Source organism: Theobroma cacao, chromosome 2, assembly GCF_000208745.1.
Source record: "Theobroma cacao cultivar B97-61/B2 chromosome 2, Criollo_cocoa_genome_V2, whole genome shotgun sequence".
NCBI classification, from domain to species: Eukaryota; Viridiplantae; Streptophyta; class Magnoliopsida; order Malvales; family Malvaceae; genus Theobroma; species Theobroma cacao.
Genome location: NC_030851.1, coordinates 28,805,677 through 28,825,549, shown reverse-complemented (window position 1 = coordinate 28,825,549; position 19,873 = coordinate 28,805,677). Strand labels below are relative to the sequence as shown.

At 34.0% G+C, this 19,873-nt stretch overlaps 2 protein-coding genes and 1 long non-coding RNA gene across 7 annotated transcripts; 2 read left to right on the top strand and 1 right to left on the bottom strand.

Annotated features, from left to right (window-relative positions):
• LOC18609273 (outer envelope pore protein 24A, chloroplastic) lies at positions 962 to 3,451 on the top strand. Of its 5 annotated transcripts, XR_001926315.1 has the most exons (5): positions 962 to 1,433; positions 1,537 to 1,902; positions 2,555 to 2,614; positions 2,713 to 2,774; positions 3,153 to 3,217. XR_001926315.1 is itself a non-coding variant. In XM_018114554.1 (4 exons), the coding sequence occupies exons 1-3, from the start codon at positions 1,221 to 1,223 to the stop codon at positions 2,612 to 2,614; spliced, it is 639 nt and encodes a 212-aa protein (XP_017970043.1). In that variant the 5' UTR covers positions 962 to 1,220; the 3' UTR covers positions 3,153 to 3,451. The 5 variants fall into 5 exon arrangements, 3 of the variants coding, with proteins under 3 accessions (XP_017970043.1, XP_017970044.1, XP_007044367.2); XR_001926316.1 differs by lacking the exon at positions 2,713 to 2,774 and having other exon boundaries at positions 2,543 to 2,614; positions 3,153 to 3,176; XM_018114554.1 differs by lacking the exon at positions 2,713 to 2,774 and having other exon boundaries at positions 3,153 to 3,451.
• Positions 3,758 to 8,234, bottom strand: LOC18609272. The gene is made up of 8 exons (XM_007044300.2): positions 7,300 to 8,234; positions 6,681 to 6,849; positions 6,254 to 6,434; positions 5,943 to 6,121; positions 5,293 to 5,438; positions 5,064 to 5,211; positions 4,293 to 4,361; positions 3,758 to 4,203 (listed from the first exon to the last, which is right to left on the bottom strand). The coding sequence occupies exons 1-8, from the start codon at positions 7,863 to 7,865 to the stop codon at positions 4,108 to 4,110; spliced, it is 1,554 nt and encodes a 517-aa protein (XP_007044362.2). The 5' UTR covers positions 7,866 to 8,234; the 3' UTR covers positions 3,758 to 4,107.
• LOC108660779 lies at positions 10,721 to 18,314 on the top strand. Its single transcript, XR_001926463.1, has 3 exons — positions 10,721 to 10,757; positions 11,406 to 11,488; positions 18,179 to 18,314. It is a non-coding gene; the product is annotated as an uncharacterized LOC108660779 (long non-coding RNA).

The window sequence follows — 19,873 nt, the reverse complement described above, 5'->3', positions numbered from 1 at the left end:
GCAATGAAATTCAGATTTACCAATTTAAATCTGACTTAGGACAAATCTTTCTTTAATAGTAATCCAAACCAAAACAATGGTCTGTTTTTTTGAAGTAAAATATTTTTTGAAAAATGTTTTTAAAACGTATATTTGTTTGGTTGATAAAAAATTGATTTTACATGTAAAATATTTTACAAGTCAATGAGAAAAACAATTATTGATTACGTAAAATGTCTTACTATTTTGAAAGACGTAAATCATTTTTTAGAAAGCAACAAAAATATTTTTATACTAAATCTATGAGTATAAATTTAATAAATATCTTAACTTAAAAAATAAAAAAATAAATATTTAATTTTAAAAAAATTTAACTTAAAATATTAATATTTAAATTATTCAACACTATTAAAATTTAAAAAATATATTTTAAAATAAAATCATTCAATATAATTAAACTTTTTATTTATAAATTAAATAAATCTAATTAATAATTATAATAAAAATATTTCAATGATTATCATTTTATGAATACACTTTTATAAGTATAAGTTTAAATCTTACTAATAGTTATAATAAAAAATATTTTAATGATCATTATTTAGTGAAAACATTTTTAATTATAGATTTTAGATGTCTTGCATAATTAGCGAATATTTATATTTTTGTGGTGTTATGATAAAAAAGTGATGAGATGAAAATTTTTTAAAACGAGGTGATTAAATACTTTAAAAAATATCATTATTCATTTTGTATTTTTTTATTTTTATTTTTATTTTTAATTCTAAATTAGTGAAAGTTAAATATCAATGTTGTTTTGTAATAACATAATTTTAACATCCAAATAACTTCAGGATCATAGTGGAAAATTATTTCCAAACAGCAAAAAATGTTTTGAACCGTTTATCGAAATAACAAAAAAATATTAAATTTTTCTATAAAATATTTTTTTTAAAAAAATTTCTCTATTTGTTAAGTTCACTCCAAAACCCAGACCCGGAAATCACAATGGCGCCTAACAGGCAAATGACCACAGAATCCGTCATCCCTACACATGGCACTTTCGTAATTCGCAGGAGACTGTTGTTGGAAAGGATACAAAGACCATTGAAAGTATAAAATCCACCTCTTCGACCACCACCTCCAACGCCAATCCCCTGAAAACCAAAAGTCCCCAAAACCCTTAGGCCACAGAACCAAGAAAAGAATAGTACAGAAGGAAAGGAAAAAAACTGGAAAAAATGATGAATGCTGCAGTGTCATTTATAGGAGGAACCAACGGCAACAAGAAAGGCTTGGCTGCAACTCTAGCAGCCCATCCAGGAGAGCTTAAGCTCCGAGCTTCCCTGTCAGACACCAACTTCACAGATGGGTCCACCTTAAATTTTGATGACCTCTTACTTTCTGTTGAGAAGCCTGGTTCTTTCATAATCGACTTTGACATCCCAAAAAAGGTACCATCTTTCTTTCCCTCTCCCCTGGAAAAATGCAGTCTTTATTTGCAAGGAAAATGTTTGTCAAAAGAAGGTGCTTAATTTGCCTTGGTTTTCTGTTCAGGATGTTCAGTTTCAGTTCATGAACACGTTTAAGGTGGAGGCCAAGCAGGTAAATTGGACATACACCCACGTGAGGAATGAGAGACGGACAGTACTGGACGGGACCCTGTTGTTAGATACAGCCAATAAGTTATCTGCAAGTCATGAGCTCGGTTCTGTTAACTGCAAGTTGAAGTACACTCATGTGCATAAAGGGTTGACAACGTTTGAGCCCTGCTATGATTTGGCCAAGAAGTCTTGGGACTTAGCCGTGTCAAGGAGAGTTCTAGGTGGTGATCTAATCAAAGCTACCTATGAGACATCGAGTCAGGTTTTGGGTGTGGAGTGGTCGTGTAGCTCATTGATTAATGAAGATGGAATGATTAAGGTACAGCATTGGTTTGTATGTTTGGTTTATTTGGTATGAGTTTACGTTAGGTTGATCATTTCTATTTTTGGTAGCATGACATCTTCACACTTTCACAGTTGATCAGAAGAACTCTCCTCTTACATTGGAATGTAGTGTGGGTTTTAGATATGTCAAATGTGTTAAGTTCTCTTTGATTACAGTAGCTAATTCTGAAGATATTGTGACTCAAATTGACTAAGGCGTATGACAAGTCTATGGAGGAAATTGGTGTTCTTCAATGTTTTCAAAATTATTGAAGAGTAGCTAACTTTTCTAACAAGGGCAAGATACATGCATACCAGAGTGGTAAACTTATCATCTTGCTTCTTTAATCTGTAGTTAACTGCAGTCTACATTGTTTATACCTTGTATCTATATCCGTCTGCTGGGCCATTCTCATTGTGCTCTTGGAAATATGGTCTAAGAAATAACCATAGGTCAATTATAAAACAAATTGTCATGATCTCTTGGTTTCATCAATTTGATTTTTGAAATCAGTCTTCTTATTATCTGCCCATATAGAATGACTTTGGACTGAGGTTTAAGTAGAAGCTATCTTTTAGTAATTGATATTGATTTTGTTTTCCCTTCATTTTTGCTTTCATGTCATATTGACCAGATTTACTGCTAGGAATTTCCTCTGGTGTTCTGCCTCCAGAAGTTAAAGGGGATGATTTTAACTGGTGCTTAGGTATGTTATGGGGCATCCTAAGCCACCAATTCATCTGTTGTGAAATGATTCTTCTAAAAGTTTTCTGCATTACTGATGAGTGAGCACTGACTCTGAAGCCCTTCCCCATCCTTGTAACCCCCATTATTGGCGAAAGCAGGATTCAATCTTTAATTCTCTGGTATAGTCGCCAGAGGACTTAACTAGCTATGTTAGCAGGCACCTTCCTTAACTTCTATTTGCTTAAAGTTGTTTTTCTACATTACATGAAGTTGAACTTATTAAGGTTGCATGGTTAATTTGATATCCATAACTATTGAAGAAAAATCAGATATATTGGAGTCTTTATTGTATTTTTAGGAACATCCTCATGAACATTCTGATGCTATAGATCACTTGTCAAGCCATGTATTACATTGTTAACATCATTCCTGCACACCCGCTACTAAAAGAAGTTAATTTTCTTTGAATAAATTGTACATGAATTTCGCAAGATCTTTAATTTGATTAATGATTTGTTTTTATGCAACTGACTGAGGCTCCAAATTGTGCTTTCTAGGTTTCAGCATCTTTCAATTTGGCAGAGGGCTTACATCCGCCAAAACTAAATGTCCAGAGTATGTGGAACTTTCAGGCATAGTCTCTTGATAATAAGCTTGATTTTTTATAACATATAAAACAGAGTAGTTATATTCAATATGCTGTAAGCCTGTAGGTTGTTCATATGAGATTCCCTTAGGAATATAGACTGTTATTAGTTTAGCTTCAAAGCAAGGGAATTGGCAGCCCTGGAAGTGTCTTATGTTATTTCTCTAGCCCTCTTATTAAGGTGAATTTACCATCTCTTTATGCTCTGAATCTGATGAAACCATTACATCATGTCAATCATCCTTATCTTTTAAAAGGAGTTTTTGGATGCAGGAATTTGTGCAATAGAACTTTGATGTAGACAATGTTACTTCCAGTAAACCATGACATAAATCTTGAAATTTTGCCAGAATTGATTTGCATTTGGTAAATGTTTTATGTATAAAGACTAGAGAGAAATTAAAAAGAATTCCTTTACGTTTTATGAACTCAAGTATGTAGGAAGACAAAGTTTGTGATCACTGAATAAAACATTACTCTATTAAACAATCCAACTGAGCAGGCTGATACTTCATCTGAATAAAAAGACCAATTTTTCATTGGAATATCACAACTCATTTTCTTTTAAAATAATCACATGATATCATCTCGTTATTCACAGAGGTGTTGGCATCAACAAGGTACTAAACAAAAAATTTAAGATAAAATGGGCATGGGACAGTTGTCTAGTTGTGTTACATTTTTTGAAGCCCCTTTTGGTCAAGAATCATTAGAAAGTGTACTCTTCTACCAGCTCTAATCTACTTTGTTTACAGGAAGGAAAATGGAAAACTAAAAGCAAAAATCAGCTGCATTTATCCTACACTGTCTTTATGATGAAATATCTTGCCATCCCCACAGTTGCATGCCTCTGGAGTGTGGCCTCCCTATGTGATGATCAGTAAATTATTCTCAAATCCATTGTTGTTAACAATAGGGCGCAAGGGATCAATCTTCCATTCACCATCAACAATGAATTTAATCTATACCACAAGGTAAAAGTGCTGAGCTATCCATCATGTAATTAAAATTTACAATTTTGAACTGTAACAAAGTTGACAACATGATATACCTCATATTTGCCTGGATACAACTTCAAGCGTAAAGAAAAAACACCAGTACGTGACTTCTCCATCTTTCTCTGCAATATATAATCATAAGATACAAAGATAAGTAAAAGAAACACAGAGAGCTAGCTACATCTCGGTGAAGGGAAAACTGTTCGACATTCTGTAGATTTGAAGATTTTAGAGGAGCGTTACAGACATGTTAAATTGTTAATTGTCACACAAGTAGGCTTAAATGTAGAATACCAAAAGGAGTATTAATCATGATAAACAGAGAAGTAATGAATCCCCCTCGTGTAAAAGAGACACGAACATTAGTAGTGGTCCTTGAGTAAAGAAATAGGCCATGTTCTGCTTTATGAAAAATCATGGACTATTACAGGCAGGCCACGCATGTATTTGAAGTAATTCTGCACTTAAAAGGAATTTAAAAAATCGACCATGGTAAAATGCTTAGTCGTATATTTCCTTTAACATCTTATTTGCCTCACCAAGCATCTCTGCAGTTCGCCAATGAAATCATGGGTCTAACTTTGGTGCTTTTTATTTCTATAAAGTATCAAAAACTTTTTCCCTCTAACTATCAACATAATTACTGATGAAACAAGAATATGTAACCAAAAGAGAGCCACTAAAAGTAAAAACAGGGTACGTGTCAGTACCTTACAGTCTAAATGACTACCTAATTGCTTATCAACAGACTCAAGTCTGCACTTCAATTAATGAATAAAAATGTCATTATTAATTCCAAGTAATTGTTTGAGGTGAGATCAAACCTTGGTTGCCCATCCATCAAATGATCCTGCTAAAAGCACCTCTGATGCAGAATTAGGCCATACTACACAGGCAGTACGAAGAAGTTGCAAAGCTCTACGAGCATCATCAATCCTATTCTGTTTCTCTTCCACCGTCTTTTGTGCATCTCTGTCAAAGGAATGTGGAATTGTGATACTCTCAAAGTAAATTAAGGTAGGCATCTTTTTAAACTAACATAAGTATGCTTACATTATTGCCAATGCCATCTTCCCTTCTAAAACTGTCAACCTTGCCCGTATTGACCGCAACTTGTCCTGGGCATTCATTATCTCATTTTCCTGGAACTCCCAAGTGTCAGAAAGCTTGTGCAAACTGTCAATGGAGCTTCCATCACCCTAGCACCACAGATAGCAGGGTTAAAAGGTAATTGATAACTCAAAATGAATGCAAAGTATGGTCACAACACCAAAAATGCTTTCTGTAAAGGGTTCTTCTGCTAAGGAGAGAGGAAATGTTGCAAATAAGTAAAAGGATGCCTTGGAGGCTGCAGTAAGGAAGACTGGAGCAGTTTCTTAAGTACTAAGTGTTGTGGCATGTGGAAGAAAATAGATAAGTAGTAGAGTAATGGTTGGGAATAGCTAGAGAATGAGTGAGTAGAAGAGAATTAGAGAGAGAATATTTAGTGAAAGAAGCTCTGACAAAAGAAAAAAGAAAGAAAGAAAACTGAATTGCAAGGAGAGCCACACTGTCTTTGAAGTAACTAATTCTCAGGGGAACAAACAAAAGGCCACAAAATACTTTTGATTTGGTTTCTTGTCAAGATACTAAAAATAAAAAATTCTGACAGAAGTAGTTACATGAAGCTAACATGCGTAAACAAACAGAGATCATTCACTCACCTTCCATGATAAAACCTCATCAACATTAGACCTCAGTGACTGTAGTACGGATGAAAGCTCTAACTTCAGGTGCTCAAGACGACTTTGTATTTTGTTATTAATCTCTTTTTTGGAAGCATCTGACTCTTTTCTTCTGTGTAGTTCACTGGATTTATCTCTAATATCAAGTATCTCATCTCCTGAAATATTTGTTAACCATTTTATTTCATAGATAATAATGTCAGCAATTGTGAGTTGCAATAGTACAAATAGAAATCTATCAAATTCACACTTCAAAGTCATGAAACACCTGAAACTAATAGATAGTCTACCTTCAAATTCCTTGCCTCTAAACCCTGCTCTTTGAAGGCTCCACTCTCTCCATGTTGAGTTTCCTAAACCATCAATGCCTGAAAGAGACTGGTTCTCACTAGACTTGACCCCAATATCATTGACTAGGCTTGTGCTATGGCTGAATGACACAAGTTTTCTTCTACCAGGACCACCAACTGTCTTTTACACATAACAATTACAAAAAGTTATGAAACTAGAAGAGAGAAAGATAACAGTTGTTGTGACAAGAAATCATGCTAAAACAGTAAACTAGATATCTTCACTTTAGAAACCATGGTACAAACCACTTTTCATAAATATATCTTTTCAAAACCTAACATATAACATATAAATTTGCCACCTAATATAAGCTGAAAAACAATAACGGTATGTAAGAATGTATCAGAATTAATAGAACCAACATACCACATCCATTGAGGCTTGAACAAGAGATTCTTCTTCACTATCATTACTTTGGGTACAAGCATTATTGTCACCTTTCTCTCTGAAACCAAACCCAAAACTTACATTCCTTTCTCTCTGTAAACGACTCAGTATACCGTCGATCCCGGAGTCATCCTCAGCTGCTACTTCTCTGAACAAACAGAACATTTGGTCAAAATCCTTCCCAGGGTCCACAACTCCAAAAGATTTCAACTTTCTCGTGCTCGAATTTAATGGAGATTTATAGGTTCACAGGCCAGTGTTTAAATTCATTTTAAGCATCACATCTAACTTAGCAACTGTTTATCACAAACATGAAAACTATAAAAGAAGAAACAAAGAACAAAATTTTGTTTCTTTTAACACAACACATTCAAATAACATGTCACCAGCAATAGCAAATGCACGCAAATTACCTTTTCTACCAAAAAAAAAATGAAAGAGTGCCATTAGCAACTATATGTTCCAAACACGAGAACAATAAAACTACAAAGAACATAACTAAATAATAAAAAAAAGCATTTCAATAACATGTGCAACGAACTAACTTTCACACAAGAAAAAGGAATACGTTTAGATGCCCAAGAATTAGAAATCTCACAGTGATCTACCAGACGAGGAAGGTGAAGAAGAAGAATTAAAAGCCAAAGAAGAAGTCTCTCTACTTCCAACTTCACTCTGACCCCTCTCTTGAAAAGCCTCGTTATCCCACTCCTTTTCCAAGTCCCAATGTTTGACATAATTTTCTGAAAACCCATTTTCTTGAAATCCATTATCTTTATCTAAGTCCCAGCCCATAGCAAGCCACCCTCCTTGTCTCTTAATCCTCTCAACTAGATCCATCCTCCCAGCATCAACCAACTCTTTCTTGCTGGGAAAAACCTCAGGTTTCTCACTATTCCTCATAAACTCCAATATCTCTGCTTCCAAAGCTAAATCCGCGTCGTTGTCCCACCCTTTCTTGCAGCAACAAGACCACCAAGAAACCCTTTTTTTCTCCTTCCCAAACTCCAAACCACGAACGAGATTCAACTTCAGAGACACCAAATTCCCTTTCCGTCCTTGTCTAATCACGCAGAAACAAGACGGGAAAACCCGAGAACTGAAATGCGTCACAAATGAATGAGGCGAGGCAAAAGTATGGCTCGACGAAGTGAAGGTGGCCATGGTTCAGGCATTTCTACGAACAGTTGCAGAGGGCAAACAGGAAATCAAAAATCTATCAAAGAATTGATTTTCAGGTATCTCTGGCGTGTAGAGAGGCGACGGAGGGAAACGATAGCAAAAAATAAAGGGAGATAAAGGGGAAGAAGAAGAGAGAGAGAGAAGCTTAGGCCAAGTAACGAACAATGCTACCGAAAAGCGTAACCTTCATTTAATGTGGTGCACTGTTTTAGATATATATTTGGGCGGGCAAATTTTCAGTGCCCAAAGCCATTAAGCCGAACAAATGTTTTAAATAATAATCATCCGTAATTTTGTGGTATTTGAAGAAGGCTGTGTTTGGATGCGGATAAGGTTGGGCTACGAACAAAGCAAGTGAGGAAGGTGATTTATTTTGTGGGTGTCGTTTAGGGTGTTTTTATAAGGCTTTGGTTGTTGATAGGAGCAGTAGGGAAAGAGACTCCAAAACGGAGTGAATGAGAAGCTGAAGCTCACGTGATTGTCTGATAATGACAAAGATTCAGTGCTTTAGCCCTTTTTGCTTACCCTAATCACCACACTAGTCATTTGTGAACACTTTCACATGTCTATTTTAAAATCTACGTTTTTGCCCATTCACAATCACATATGTACTACAAGAAGAAGAGAAGAAGTTCAAAGAAAAAGTAGTATTCTTGGCCCATGGTTAGAAGGGTTAAACGATGCCATACCCGACACAGCAAGCAACTAAAAGCCGGTCTTTCTTTTGTTGTTTAAAGGGTGCTTTCCTTATGACTGGAGTAAATTATGTTGGAAAACCAGTCCTACCTTTTTCCTAAGAATCTTAAACGTTGGTTTTTTGCTGTAGGAGAAACGAAAGAAATGCATATTTTTTTAGTCGTAGGATTTGGAATCATACTCTTGGCAAAATGAAAAGCGATATGCACTTCATTGGTTTCTTTTTGTTTTTTTGATGATTTGAGTATGCATCTTAAAAATGGAATGCCCTTGAAAAGCATTTGCTCCAAACTTTCTAGGAGTTTGCTTGTAGTCATGTGCCATCTTTTTTTCTTTGAAGTTCATTGAGCAGTGAGCACGCATGACTAATGAGATTAGCAAATCCAACAAAGAGATTGACAAGCAAGATTCAAGAATCTTTTGTCCTGCCTGTGAAGAATCTTAATAGTTGACAATTTATACACATAATTCTCATTTATCCTTTCCATTTTTGCGGTGAAAGAGGCCAACAAAGTTAATCTGTCAAAAATTTCTACATTCCACAATCCGTGAAGTCACTGCCTAAAAATAAGAACTTGAAAATGAAAGTCAAATATCAAAATAACATGAACAAGCCAACAAGTTGATGGCTGTCATTATCAATACAAGTGTACATCATACAAACAAAGGCCCCAAACATCATGCGTCATGAAAGTAAGCTTTTAAACAAGGCCAATGGCAGCTTTTAAACAAGGCCAATGGCAGCTTCAATGTTTCTTTGCACTTTTCTTTTTCTTCACCTTCACACTAACGATTGTGTTACTATCATTCAATTTCAATTGTTTATGAATCATTGATGCGTACAACAAAATGTGTGGCCGGCCACTTTAACAAAGGAGGTTAATGTGGTTTTCGCTCATTAGCAAAGGGTCTAGAGTTCGATGTTTCTTTCAATGATTGACCACTGAGAAAGAGATGGGGATGAAAGAATTGCAACCATATCTCTCAGCTTCTTTCCCACATGAAAAGACAAAGACAACAGGCCCAGCAGAGTTCACAGCTTGTTATGAATAGCTATGGGTCTGAAAGAAGGAAGCTAATAGCTTGGTAATATGACCCATACAAGATTCCAGAGACTTGACTGTAGCAGAGTCAGTTACATTGGACTAGGGACTAGATGCAGCAAACTAAAATATCATATCCAATTAAAATTTTAAAAAATATGTTCTGGTAAGTTTGAAATTTAAAATTTTAAAATTTTTATTATTTTATTAATAATAATTGTCAGAATGAAATTGTTTGATACAAAAATCAATAGGAGACAAATGTAATGAGACGAAGATAGTATATGACAACCATATTTAGTAGGATATTCATAATGAATGCTTAAGGATTGTCCAATGGGATATCGATGATAATTTTTTAATTAATCAAAAGGATAAGAGCTGCTAGTATTTTAAGATGTAAAGCCCGACCTTATAAAATGCTTGACAGGACATATATGTGATGGATAGCATATTTGCATGCTAGGAGAGTCTCGAAAAATTTACAAAAGTCGGTATTGTACCTAGAGGTACAATAAAGTTAATTCAAGCTTCGAAATAAATCAAATAGAGATTATAGGGTGAAATTGAAAATTTTACATTCCAAGAATGATTTAAAATGGTGATTTGGAGTTCGATGATTAATTTGGAGTCAAACCGAAAATTTCACTATTCGGGGGTAAAATTGTAATTTTGCCATTCGAGGACAAAATGGAATTTTTTTTGAAGATTTTGATCACATTTGACTTATTGGAAGTATGATTGAGGTTGAGAAGTGAAAAATTTGTAATCCCGGTATTTTTCGGAGCATAAGGGTAAAAATGGTAATTTTGCCACTTTAGGGGCAAAATTGTAATTTTACACACCCAACACTTGTCCAGCACATGGATTTAATCCAATATTATCATTTATATGGTGGAGAGAGAAAGCTTAATAGTTAAGAAATGACACATGGACCAATAATAAGGTGACATGTGTCAAGTTTATAACCATTTATCATTTAACTTTAAATTTAGCACAAAATCAGCCCATTTTCTTCATATGGCCAGCCAAAGGAAAACAAAAGGAAGAACAAAGGAAGAAAAGAAGAACAAGAACCCTAGATGGAAAAATTCAAGGGAAATTTGGTGGATTTCAAGTAATCAAGCAATCAAATGTAAAATTTCTTGATTTTGACTTGTGATCTACCTTTCCCATGCATTTTTCCTTATTTTTCATGGTTAAATTTTCTGTTTTCATGGTGAATTCATGGCTGGCCGAATGGGTATGGAGAGAGAATGATGTTGGATTGATTTGATTTCAAGTTATGTTAGTGTTTTTAGTTAGTTAGTGATGTGTAGCAAGAAAAGCCAACAAGAAAAATTCATTTTCTCCCATTACCCATAAGAGGCCAAATTTTCTAGGGAGAATATTGAGGCTGAAATTGATGATATTTCATGATATTTTGGTGATATTTGATGTTTGGTGAGGTTAGAAATAAATGGGAAATTTTGGTGTGAAAATCTGAATTTTTGCTCAACGTATAGACATGTGTGATTATTGACCCGGGACTGATAAATTGAATCTCATTCATAGTCACTGAGGTAATTTAGGTATAATTGGAGTGTAGAAAGTGAGAAGAATTGATTTGGAGTTAAATTGGAGATTTTAGTCGATTAGACTGAGTATAGTGTGACTTAGGTCAAATATTACATTTAAGCGATTAATCGGACATTTTGCATTCCATATCATGCATTAGTCTAAATTAGTTTAATTTTAATTTAGTACTAATGTAATAAGTTTCTCGATTTTGTACTGTGTCAAGGTGGTGAGTCCTCCGACAAGGGAAAGGAAATTGTACCCGAGGATTGATAATCGGGGTACTTTAGAAATTCGACTCCTGAAATAGTGAGTAACCTTACTATCGTCTTAATTATCTAAAGTGGTTTTTATCCGATTTTATGATTTTATGGAAAATGAGTTTAAATGGCAAATCTTTATGTTTTATAAACAAAATGTGTTTAAACGAAATGATTTTATAAATTGTCTTGAAATTGAATAATGATTTTGAAAAATAGAGTAATTGGATACCACTGATATGTTGTAAATTTATGATTTGAATAAATGGCTTATGTTAATGTGTTAGCATGACTGGCTGGGTTGTGGTTTTTGTGAGCTGTATGAATTGTTTTATTTTACATTTGCAGGCTGGGTAGTATTAAATTAACCCTGTCATACTGTCAAAATTTTATTGTATGGTGGATATTGCTTGCTGCAGTGGGTTAAGTTCTGTGGACTAGCCTATTAGAGGGGCACGGAATCCTGACATGTTTTACCTCTGTTGGAGAGGCGAGTAGGGTAACTCCCGAGGCATAACTTTTAGAGTTCACTTCACGCCAAACCACCACATGAGGGGGAACTCGACCAACGCCAAAGAATGACTATATTTTCTAAATAAAAACCTGATTTATGAGTATATAACTTTTTAATAGCCTTGGCGAACTCGGTTTAGGATAGCTCTCGGCCAAGGTATCCTTGATAACTAAGTATGAGAATAATTTTTGGCATGAGCAAAGTTTTAAGAAATTCATAAGCCATATTGATTACTCGATTTAAATGAATTGAATTTTATTTGGTTGAAATGAGTTGAAATATGATAAATTAAAGTATGATGATTTATTTTATCTTTCTCCATTTACTCGACTTTAGATATTTTAGATGGTATTTGTTTACTCACTAAAATTTTATAATCTTACCACCCTCATTTCCACCCATTTCAGGCTCAAAATAGATTGTAGATAACTGATATCGGCGAGGACTACAGTTGGACTTGCCACATCCAAAAACTGTAGGTTCATTTCTTTTGATACTTTTAGTCATTTGTGGGCTCACGTGTCACTGTAAATTAAATTTTATACTTTAGTTATTTGTATTACAACATGTATGCATTTATTTTGCTTTTACGCTATAAAAATTATTTACGCAATGTTCTAAAAATATTGTTTTATAAGAAAATAGAATATTTTGCTTAATATTCATTTTATTTTCTTATTATATCCAAATAATCATAATTTGGTTTTAAATGAAGATTTTAGACTTTTAAACTCATTTTGATAATGAATTATGTGTTTTGTACTTGTATATTACATTATAACCAGTTTCAAAAATTTTTTAAAAAATGACCAAAATACCTCTGTGAGACGAAAATTATTATTTTATTTGTTTTAAGTTGGAAATAGCTTAAAATCTTTTAAAACGTGATATTTGGCGACGGTTACTCATAGGGGAAATGAGAAGCTGATATTAAAGCCTTGTAGGGTTCCGGTTGACATTTCGGGTAATGAGTGTCGATCTGGGCATCGTGGCGGTTGTCATGGGCTCGAGGAGAGTTCTGGGTCGTGACAATTCAATTGATATCAGAGCTTTTGGTTTTAAAGATAATAGTTTTTGATTTTAAAGATATTTTAAAAATTTTACAGTGTCAGTGTGGTCTCGAGTTAAGTTAGGTTAGGTTGAATAGAATACATGTATCAGCATATAGAGCCTGAGGTGACCTAAACTCACTTTGTTTCCCCTTATAGATTATCATGCCTCCTCGACACGAACACCCACCTCTCACTAGATTGGTTGGGAGGGGAAGAGGTCGTTCCCAACATAGTCAGCTAAATCCTATAGAGAGGGAATCGACTGCGTCTGCTATTCGGGCAGCACCTGCTGCTGAACAGATAGAGACTCCTCCACATCCTGCGCCTCCTCCACTACCTACTAGTATTCCTACCATGCCTCCTGAGGTGGTTCAGGCATTGGCAGCCTTCGTTACTGCTATTGCTGGCCAGGCTTAGGCTGGTCAAACTCTTCCTATAGTTCCTCCAGCTGCTCCTTCAATACCACCACCCCCGCCTTCTATCCCACCACCAGTGTGGGATGTTTCTAATTCTAAGAAGTTTAAAGAGGCTAGGCAACATGGTTGCACTTCTTTTATGGGTGAATCAGATGCAATCGTAGCTAAAGAGGTGGTGCAAATGGCTTTAAGAACTGAGAAGCTTGCGAATGAAAATAGGAGTCTGCGAGTTGAGTTAACAAAAAGGAGAAATTTGAGTGTATCTTCTAGTCAGCTACCAAAAAGGGGCAAATACTCCTCTGTTTCAGGAAGTACTACTACTGTTTCAGTAACATCTTTCCAACCTCCATTTTTACAGACACAGCAGAGGTCTTTGAGATTTAACAGATCTGCGATGACTATTTCTGGGAAGAGTTCCGGAGGTTCTGATAGATGCAGAAATTGTGGGAATTATCATGTGGGGCTGTGTAGGGGGCTTGCACGATGTTTTTATTGTGGTCAGCAGGGTCATATTAGGAGTACTTGCCCACAGTTAAGACGGGCTACGGTAGTTTCCCCATCTCCACCAGCTCGTACGGATACGTAGAGGAGAGATTCCTCTGGATTACCACCGAGACAGGGATGATTTTAACATACCACCAAGGGTAGGTTAAATATGTGGAAATTAGTGTACTAATAAAGTGCATATGATAGAAAGCTAGTTTGTAAGTTGTAGTTTTCGTGATTATGAAATATATAAAGATTATCAATAAATGGACATACACTTGGAGTTGTAATTTACAAGTTTAGAGTATTTAAGATATGATTAAAAGGAATTACCATTAGTTAAGGTACGTAAATCTTTTAATTAATTTCTGTGGAGTATGCGTGATAGTATAATGGAGGAACATAGTGCTGTGATACTATATGGTGAAGTCACTATACAATATGGAAAGAGTATTCTCAAGTGGAATTTGTTGACTGATGATAAGTGATGTGCAATCTGAGATACATGTAGCTATGAATAGATTTGAATATTTTTGCTTAAGCAAACTTGTACTAAATGTTATGGTAAAGATACAGGAATGATAGTGGCAAAATAAATACGTTAAATCAATGTTCTGATCACGTAATTGTGATAGAAAGTTAGTCTTGCTAATTGTGGTATAGACTTAGAGGGAAGCCACATGATTGTGAATAATTGAGGTAGTAGCTTTAAAGGTAGAAAAGTTGCTGGGATAAAGTGAATTCAAACAGTTGCAACACCACAGTACTGACTATCAAACGCTGTCGCGTTAAAAACCCCTAATGGCTAGAAAGCATGAGCAAATTGAGAGTGGCATGAAGATGAACTCACGAGTTGAAGAATGGTCATTGGTTTTGATGCTAAGCTTTGTTGTTTGGAATTTTAAGTGCATTGGGGAGGTATTAAGATAAAGATGATGAGTGAAATTGCAAAGTTTCTTTATTGCCTTATATATTGGCATGTAAAAGAAAGAAAAGTTAGAGAGTTTTTGAGATGGCTACATAAAAATAAATTAACATGTGGAGTGTTAAGATGAATAATATGATGACTGAAGTCAAATCTTAAGAAATAAGGAAGACAAGAGATTAAGTCTTGTTAAAGACTAATGAGGAAGTGAGCGAAAGGTTAGATGAATGTATGAGATACTGATAAGAGATGTCAATACCAAGTGAGGAAAATGTAAATAAAGATTTCAATAATGATATAGCAAATGAGTTGATATAGAATATTGTTATGAGAATATACTGATCTTGTCTTGACCTTGTTGAAAGGAAAGGATTAGTAACAACACAAGTAAACTAGGTGACATGCTAGAAACCCTTGGAGATAAATTGAAGCATGAGTAGTTGGGCATGCCTTTATGGAAATGATATACTTGGTGTATAAAGGAGCAAATAAGTGATTAAGTGTTTCAAGAATGTTTAAACATCTTTGAGAAAGAATTATAAGTTATACATGATAAGCACAAGAGGATATGTACAAGAATGAGTATGGCATGTTAATGATGCCATAAACTACACAATAGTCTATAAGGATAGGAATGAATGAATGAAAGTTGAGAAATTGGATATGGAATGAAGAAGTAAGATAGTGATTGGTATATCTAAATAAGTATACAATGCTATCGAAATTGGCATGATTGAGATGGAGTTATGGTTCAAGTTTAATGATAGTAATAGAAGCATGCTTGATGTTTTGATATAAGAGATCATAATGTAAATGTTACTATAGGTCTAATTTTAAAGGATAATAATAGACATAAGTGAAGTACTCGAGTTGAATTGGAGGTAAATGAGGTGAACAAATTGCAATTCCCTATAAAGGGGAGGATATAAGAAGTCGAGCATTAGATGAGAAAACAATACCCCCACATTTTCTCTAAGTTCAGTAAATGAAATTTTGAGGTCATAATTTTATTTTAAAAGGGGTAGTGCTGTAAAGCCTGACCTTATAAAATGCTTGACAGGACATAAATGTGATGGATAGCATGTTTCCATGCAAGGAGAGTCCCGAAAAATTTACAAAAGTCGGTAATGTACCTAGAGGTACAACAAAGTTGATTTAAGCCTCGAACTAGATCAAATAAAAATTATAGGGTGAAATTGAAAATTTTGCAGTTCAGGAATGATTTAAAATGGTGATTTGGAGTTTGAGGATTAATTTGGAGTCAAATCGAAAATTTCACTATCTAGGGGTAAAATGGTAATTTTGCCACTCGAGCACAAAATGGGAAATTTTTTGAAAGATTTTGATCACATTTGACTTATTGGAGTATGATTTGAGGTTGAGAAGTGAAAAATTGTAATTCCGGTAATTTTTCGAACATAGGGGTAAAATGGTAATTTTGCCACCCTATGGGCAAAATTATAATTTTACACAGCCAACACTTGTCGAGCACATGGATTTAATCCAATATTATCATGGATAATTGAAGGAATTTATATGGTGGAGAGAGAAAGCTTAATAGTTAAGAAATGACACATGGACCAATAATAAGGTGACATGTGTCAAGTTTATAACCATTTATCATTTAACTTTAAATTTAGCACAAAATCAGCCCATTTTCTTCATATGGCCTGCCAAAGGAAAACAAAAGGAAGAACAAAGGAAGAAAAGAAGAACAAGAACCCTAGGTGGAAAAAATCAAGGGAAATTTGGTGGATTTCAAGTAATCAAGCAATCAAAGGTAAAATTTATTGATTTTGACTTGTGATCTACCTTTCGCATGCATTTTTCCTTATTTTCCATGGTTAAATTTTATGTTTTCATGGTGAATTCATGGCTGGCCGAATGGGTATGGAGAGAGAATGATGTTGGATTGATTTGATTTCAAGTTATGTTAGTGTTTTTAGTTAGTTAGTGATGTGTAGCAAGAAAAGCCAACAAGAAAAATTCATTTTCTCCCATTACCCATAAGAGGCCGAATTTTCTAGGGAGAATATTGAGGCTGAAATTGATGATATTTCATGATATTTTGGTGATATTTGATGTTTGGTGAGGTTAGAAATTACATGGGAAATTTTGGTGTGAAAATCTGAATTTTTGCTCAATGTATAGACATGTGTGATTATTGACTCGGGACTGATAAATTGAATCTCATTCATAGTCGCTGAGGTAATTTAGGTATAATTGGAGTGTAGAAAGTGAGAAGAATTGATTTGAGTTAAATTGGAGATTTTAGTCGATTAGACCGAGTATAGTGTGACTTAGGTCGAATATCAAATTTAAGCGATTAGTCGGACATTTTGCATTCCATATCATGCATTAGTCTAAATTAGTTTAATTTTGATTTAGTATCAATGTAATAAGTTTCTCGATTTTGTACTATGTCAAGGTGGTGAGTCCTTCGACAAGGGCAAGAAAATTCGACTCCTGAAATAGTGAGTAACCTTACTATCATCTTAATTATCTAAAGTGATTTTTATCCGATTTTATGATTTTATGAAAAATGAGTTTCAATGGCAAATCTTTATGTTTTATAAACAAAATGTGTTTAAACGAAATGATTTTATAAATTGTCTTGAAATTGAATAATGATTTTGAAAAATAGAGTAATTGGATACCATTGATATGTTGTAAATTTATGATTTGAATAAATGGCTTATGTTAATGTGTTGGCATGACTGGTTGGGTTGTAGTTTTTGTGAATTGTATGAATTGTTCTATTTTACATTTGTAGGCTCGGTAGTATTAAATTAACCCTGTCATGCTGTCAAAATTTTATTGTATGGTGGGTATTGCTTGCTGTAGTGGGTTGGGTTCTGTGGACTAGCCTATTAGAGGGGCACGGAATCTTGACATATTTTACCTCGGTTGGAGAGGTGAGTAGGGTAACTTTCGAGGTATAACTTTTAGAGTTCATTTCACGCCAAACCACCACATGAGGGGGAACTCAATCAACGCTAAGGAACGACTATATTTTCTAAATAAAAACATGATTTATGAGTATATAACTTTTTAATAGCCTTGGCAGACTCGGTTTGGGATAGCCCTCAGCCAAGGTATCCTTGATAACTAAGTATGAGAATAATTTTTGGCATGAGCCAAGTTTTAAGAAATTCATAAGCCATGTTGATTACTCGATTTAAATGAATTGAATTTTATTTGGTTGAAATGAGTTGAAATATGATAAATTAAAGTATGATGATTTATTTTATCTGTCTCCATTTACTCGACTTTAGATATTTTGGATGGTATTTGTTTACTCACTGGGATTTTATAATCTCACCACCCTCATTTTCACCCATTTCAGGCTCAGAATAGATTGTAAATAACTGATATCGGCGAGGACTATAGTTGGACTTGCCACATTCAAAAACTGTAGGTTCATTTCTTTTGATACTTTTAATCATTCATGGGCCCACGTGTCATTGTAAATTAAATTTTGTACTTTGGTTATCTGTATTACAACATGTATGAATTTATTTTTTTTATGCTATAAAAATTATTTACGTAGTGTTCTAAAAATATTGTTTTATAAGAAAATAGAATATTTTGCTTAATATTTCTTTTATTTTCTTATTATATCCAAATAATCATAATTTCATTTTAAATGAAGATTTTGGACTTTTAAACTCATTTTGATTATGAATTATGTGTTTTGTACTTGTATATTACATTTTAGCCAATTTCAAAATTTTTAGAAAAAATGACCAAAATACCCCTGTGAGACGAAAATTATTATTTTATTTGTTTTAAGTTGGAAATAGCTTAAAATCTTTTAGAACATGATATTTGGCAATGGTTACTCATAAGGGAAATGAGAAGCTGATATTAAAGCCTTGCGGGGTTTCGGTTGACATTTCGGGTAATGAGTGTCGATCGGGGCATCGCGACGGTTGTCACAAGCTCGAGGGGAGTTCCGGGTATTGACATAAGATGTTTTGTATGTGCATGTGCAAGTATGGAATGTGTAATCATCTTTCCTGGTTTCATTAGTTAATAGCTAATTAGATTATCTTCAATTAATATTTTTATTTATTATTATCTCAATATTTTTTTATTATTATCTCTTATTTGTAATTTGCTAGGAGATAATGGCCATGTTTGTTTGTTATTATCACTTGGAACTTAGCTAACTTACATAAGTGTTAGATGAATAAACTTAAAAGTAAAGTAACCAAGATGGGGTGATTTGGTTATTAAGTGAAAATCCCTTTTTTAAAAACAAGGTAGTATGAATATTAAACATAGAGTCGTAAAAATAGATTATGAGCAAAATAAAGATAATGTAGATAGTAAAAAGTATTCAATCAAGTTTTTATAGAGGTTTGACCCCCTTTTATGCTTACGCCTCTCCCTTGAAGGCATAAAGAATTTGAATCCACTATCAACTGCCTTTTCAACACAGGTTCAAGCACAACCTTTACAAGCAACTACTTTTCAAGGATTAAATACAACCTCTACAAAAGTCACTGCCTTTTTAAGATCAACCATAATCTTTACAACCAATTATCTTTTAAGGATCAAACACAACTTTTCCATCTTTTCAAAAAAGGTATAACTAAATTCTACCTTTTCAAGAGGAGGTATAACCTTTAACACTACTTTTTACATGGAGGTATAACCAGCAACAATGGATTCTAGAAAGTGTATGGAGCTTAAAACCTCTAACAAGGCTAATAAGCAATTTAAGTATAAAAAGATAAGAGATTTTTGAGTAGTAAGGACTGATGAAGGAAAATTTTAGCTTAAAAGTTTATAATGATGAAGAAAGGAATGATCTTATTGTGATTTTTGCCCATTTTTTAATCAAAGGAAAGATTTTTCAGCTTTTTTTGTTTTTTGCTCTTTGTTCTCTCTTTTTCTGATGCATTTCCAGCGAGTATTTTTTTTATCCCAAAGGAGTGCTAGAAATGGGGTAAATAGCATTAAAAATATTTTGAAAGAAGTTCTCAAGTTTGAAAATCTTTTGAATAATTTTGAAGAGGAAAGTTTAAAACTTATT

Bases quoted from the DNA above. Each gene is read 5' to 3' on its own strand.
- LOC18609273 (XM_007044305.2), top strand. From the start codon at position 1,221: ATGATGAATGCTGCAGTGTCATTTATAGGAGGAACCAACGGCAACAAG. The intron at 1,434-1,536 runs GTACCATCTTTC...TTTTCTGTTCAG, and splicing joins ACTTTGACATCCCAAAAAAG to GATGTTCAGTTTCAGTTCAT. The intron at 1,903-3,152 runs GTACAGCATTGG...TGTGCTTTCTAG, and splicing joins ATGAAGATGGAATGATTAAG to GTTTCAGCATCTTTCAATTT.
- LOC18609272 (XM_007044300.2), bottom strand. From the start codon at position 7,865: ATGGCCACCTTCACTTCGTCGAGCCATACTTTTGCCTCGCCTCATTCA. The intron at 6,850-7,299 runs GTGAGATTTCTA...CTGTTTGTTCAG, and splicing joins TCCTCGTCTGGTAGATCACT to AGAAGTAGCAGCTGAGGATG. The intron at 5,212-5,292 runs GTAAGCATACTT...TTCCTTTGACAG, and splicing joins AAGATGGCATTGGCAATAAT to AGATGCACAAAAGACGGTGG.